The 4,465-nt window shown below is 55.3% G+C and overlaps 1 protein-coding gene across 1 annotated transcript in view; it reads right to left on the bottom strand.

Moving 5' to 3' along the window:
* MARK4 (microtubule affinity regulating kinase 4) overlaps nt 1–3,452 on the bottom strand; it is a 24,453-nt gene extending 21,001 nt beyond the window's left edge. Inside the window, exons 1-5 of the mRNA XM_025046709.1 lie at nt 3,441–3,452; nt 2,959–3,237; nt 935–988; nt 797–845; nt 42–107 (exon numbers count right to left, since the gene is read on the bottom strand). Coding sequence (XP_024902477.1) covers nt 42–107; nt 797–845; nt 935–988; nt 2,959–3,237; nt 3,441–3,452 — 460 coding nt within the window. The remainder of the gene's footprint in view (nt 1–41; nt 108–796; nt 846–934; nt 989–2,958; nt 3,238–3,440) is intronic.
* Nucleotides 3,453–4,465: the final 1,013 nt, after the last annotated feature.

Genomic DNA, 4,465 nt, shown 5'->3' with positions numbered 1-4,465 from the left:
GCGGGGCGCCGCGGGCAGGGAGGGGAGGGGAGGGGCCTCACCAGCACTTGCGTACTCCATCACCAGGTACAGCGTCTTCTCGGTTTCAATCACCTCGAAGAGCTTCACTGCAACGGCCACGGGGTAGGGGATTATGCGGGAAGAGACCCCCACCCTCCGCCTGCACTCAGGACCTACGTGGATGCGCTGACCACAGTATCCCTTACTCGGCAACACTCAATGGCTTCCTACAGATGGCGAGATTTTCCAAACTCCTCCGCCCCATTTTACAGCCTTGTCTACTTTCTCACAAGAACGTCAGCTCAGTGAGGCCAGGGATTTGTGTCTCTTTTCTCCACCACTGTGTCCCCAGCGTCATAGCAGCCACTCGATAAATGTTTACTGAGTAAACGAATGAATGGATGAATAAATGCTGTGGCCACATCCGGGCCAGGTTAAATCCCACTTCTCGGGATAAATGGCCCTCTCTCTCTGCCTGATGATAATGACGACGGTTGCTACGGATGACAACAGCTCCCACAGCTTAGCTCTGAACTAAATGTTTCGCATGCACGATCTTATCCAGTCCTCACGATGACCTTGATGCGGGCCCTCTTATCGCCCGACTTCGGAGGAGGAAACCAAGGCTCAGAGAGGCGAAGTGACTTGGCCAAGGTCACAGAGCCAATAAGCAGCAATACTGCTATGAGAAAACAGATCTTTCTAACTATTATAACCACCAGCGCCCCCGTCCCCGATGCTCCTGTCCTAGTGCCCCGGCGGGCAGCCTCTGCACCCACTCCCTTCCCCTTCTTACCGATGTTGGGGTGGTTCAGGCCCTTCATGATGCGGACTTCTCGGAACAGCTGGAAGAAAGAAAAAGATGAGGGTGGGCAGTGTTGAGGACCCTCCTCCCGACTTCGCCCCGGCCCTGCTCGCTCTCCCTGGGCCTCACCTTCTGCAGGCTGCTGGGGTTCAGCTGGGTTTTGTCGATGATCTTGATGGCGACCTGGAGGTGGAAGGAAGGGGGGAAAGGTCAAAGCACTGCAGGCCTGAGCTGGGAAAGGTCCCCCGACTCGGATCTTCCTGGGATGTCCTTCCTTCGCCTCCCTCACAGAAAGCCTGCAACCTGGGCCACTCTCAGTGTGTGGGGAATCTGGACCTCAGGACCTTTGCATGTGCTGTTTCCACTGTATCCAGGGCTACTCTTACTTCTATAGGGAAATATCCCCTACTCCGCAGTGGGGACGAGGTGGGGCTGCTCCAGAGGCTTGTGTGAGTGACTGATGGACCTTGAGGGGGCCCTCTGTGAGGGCATCTCAGACTATTCATCCACCGCATCTTTGTTTTGAATGCGCGAACTTGTGAAACAACAAATAATAACTAATAACTATAGCTAACATTTACCAAGCAGTCACTTGTGCCGGGCCCTGATCTATGTGCTTTACACACGAGAAGTCTTTTAATCTTCATAATAACCTTATGAATTCTCCCCATTTTACAAATGGGGAAACTGAGGCACAGAGCCGTTCAGTCACTTGGCCAAGGTTACGGGGCTAGTATTATGGGCCGGGATCTGAACTTATGCAGTGTGATAGAACTCTATCTCTTAAACACTTAAATACACACACACACACACACACACACACACACACACAGAGTTTTGAACGAGCTTTGAGGTAGTCATCGTGGGGGAGAGGGAAAAATCAAAATGTTACTGAATTCCTTTTGTACTAATTTTGTAGTTTACGTTTTTCTTTGGAATTACCCTTGGAGTACAGCACCCTAAGTTTCTCCATAGCGAGGGGCCTTTAAAAGTCTTAATCCAGCTCTAGGCCTATAGTTTTCCCAAAGGGTTTCGGGGCCACCCCCAACCACCCCCAGATCCACTGGGTTACAGAATTCTTTCCCCAGGAGGCCCTGTTCCTTTAGAAGCCAGTCCTCTCCAGAACCCCTAGAACCCTCGAGATCCGCACAAGGGGAACGTGGTGTTCCTTGTGGGGGAGAGGGTCCCTCGGCTGTCCTCACATTCTCACGAATGAGTTTTTTATTCTGTCAAGCGCCCTGCACTCCAGTACTGAGACGATCATATGGTTTCTCTCCTCGAATCTGTGAATGTGGCGAAATACATGAATAAATTGTGAATCTGAAAAGAACTGTGCATTCCAGGGACAAACCCAGCTTTGTCATCGTGCGGCTTTCTTCTGATTTTTAATCTATGGTCATGGGCAGGGCTAGCCCACCATTTCGTCTCCTGTCTGCGTTTGTGGTCATCGTCGAACTGGCACTTAAAACCAGCTGGGCAGCGGAACCTCTCTGTTTAGCCTCGGGAAGCGCTGACATAAAATTGCAACGTTTGGTAGGATTTGCCCAGAAAACCACTGGGGCCTGGTGTGTTTTGTGTGTACGGCGTAGACAGTGTGAGGGCAGAAGCGGGTTTGTCCGAGGCGGGAGAAACCGCTCTGGCCACTGAAGGCCTTGCAGAGGAGTCACGACCCCATCGCGTGAGCTAGAGGCGTCACGTCTAGGTTCCGAGGCCTTCGCGGGACCCTTTCTGCAATCATATTGCCACATTCGGGACACGTGGCCGCTCTGAAAGGGGAGGTGGAGACAGCAAGTGAGAACGCGAACTCCTCATGTTCTCATCGCGGTCACTGGAAGGTCTGGTGGGACCGAAGTCCGCCATTAAAACCGGGAGGCGCCCAGTTTTAGACACGAAAGCCACGTGACCCCACAGAAGGACAACACGTGGTTCTGCCCGTGATTAGGGACTTCCTGACAACTTCAGCAACGCCTGAAATCGGTTCTCTTCTCCTACTTGCGTTGATCTGGAAAAATCTGAGATGTCCTGATCTGTCCCCGAAAGAGACGGGGCCTCCCTTGAGGTCACGTGAGGGCCAAGGCCGCCCGCACCCCACCTCCCACGAAGCCCCGGCGCCGCAGGCTTCGGCCCGAGCCCCAGCCCGTCCGCTCGCTCACCTCCCGGCCTGTGAGGATGTGCCGGGCCAGCTTGACTTTGGCGAAGTTGCCCTTGCCGATGGTCCTCAGCAGGCGGTAGTTGCCCACGTGGGGCTGCTCCTCGGGGCAGGAGGCGATGGAGTTCCGGCAGCGGGCGCCCAGGGAGCGGCTGGACCAGGATGGCCCCTTGTCCGAGGAGCGGCCACTGCCCAGGGTGCCATGCTGGGTGGGGACACGGAATGTGACCGGAGTGCCATGCCCGTCCAACCGCGCCACCGGTGGCACCCAGGGCCGGGGCAGCTAACTGCAGCCACGGCCGCTTCTCACGCTCAGGCCGGGGAGAAGCAACACACCTTTGGGTCCCCCCACCTTTCTCTTCAAACAGAAGCCTCCAAGAAGAGAGATGCTGGGGCCCCCGACTCTGCAGCACCCAGGGACCCAAGCGTCAAGCCTCTTCTTCAGCCCCCCTGCACTTAGGCCAGCCCCACCTGTTTCGCACTTACTGGGTCCGCCATCGGCCCTCCGATACTTTATTCTAAACACTGCAACCCTCAACCCCAGTTCACACTGACCTCAACCCGGTCCCAAAGCTCCACCCAGCCCTCACTGCCTCCACCATCCACGATCCTCATTCCAGCCCCCAAATTCTACTCCGAACCTAAACATCAATATCGTGTTTTATCTCGAGTTTCGTGCCCGTAATATTTTTCTCCCAATCTCAAGTTCAACTCCAGACGCAGTCACCGACAGTCTTTCATTTTGTCCTGACGTCATTCTAGCTCCACGCTGTTACCTTCCTCTGTGGAAACGCATTGTTCCTCGCTCCCCCCGCCCACGAAATACCGCTGCTCCATCAGCGTCCCGACCTGCTGTCTCCCCTGCCATCGTTCCTCTCTGTCCCTGACGTTCTGTTCCTGCCGTCCCGTCTCTCTCTCTCTCCCCCGCAGGTCACCTGCCTGCGCCAGGCCACCCTGTCCTGTGAGCCCCAGGGACTGTGCCTCCCTTTCGGGACGGAGGGAGCCACAGATACCAGTCAGGCCGTCTTCCGCTCAGACCTGTGCCCTGCAAAGGGAGCTGAGGAAGAGAGAAGGCCAGGTAGGCAGTGAGGTGAGAGGCCGGGACTGCCACCTGCAGGGAATCTGCCAGGCCACCTAACAGTGATGGTGTCAGATATTTAATGAGCAGTGGCCATTGACGCGTCATTGTCCCCATTTTACAGATAGGGAAACTGAGTCCTGGAGCCTGAATCTGAACCCAGACAGCTTCCCCAGAGCTGATACCACATGCCTCGCGTGCCCACATCATTCTCACTGGGAGGCCTTTACTAGGGCCCAGTCCTGGGCTGATAGCGTGTCATTCACATTTAAGTCCCAGAGCCCACGAGGGCAGCACCTGCATCCTCATACTTCAGGGGAGAAACTGAGGCTTGGAGAGAGAAGGTGCCTTGTCAAGGTCACATGGTTCATTCACAAGAGGCAGAAAGATAATGTTTCCACACGGGGCAGAAAGGAAGACCCCTGCTGAAGCC

Source organism: Pteropus alecto, unplaced genomic scaffold (genome assembly GCF_000325575.1).
Source record: "Pteropus alecto unplaced genomic scaffold, ASM32557v1 scaffold194, whole genome shotgun sequence".
Taxonomy (NCBI): Eukaryota; Metazoa; Chordata; class Mammalia; order Chiroptera; family Pteropodidae; genus Pteropus; species Pteropus alecto.
The sequence above is the reverse complement of the archived record's forward strand: the minus strand, read 5'-3'. Positions and strand labels throughout refer to the sequence as shown.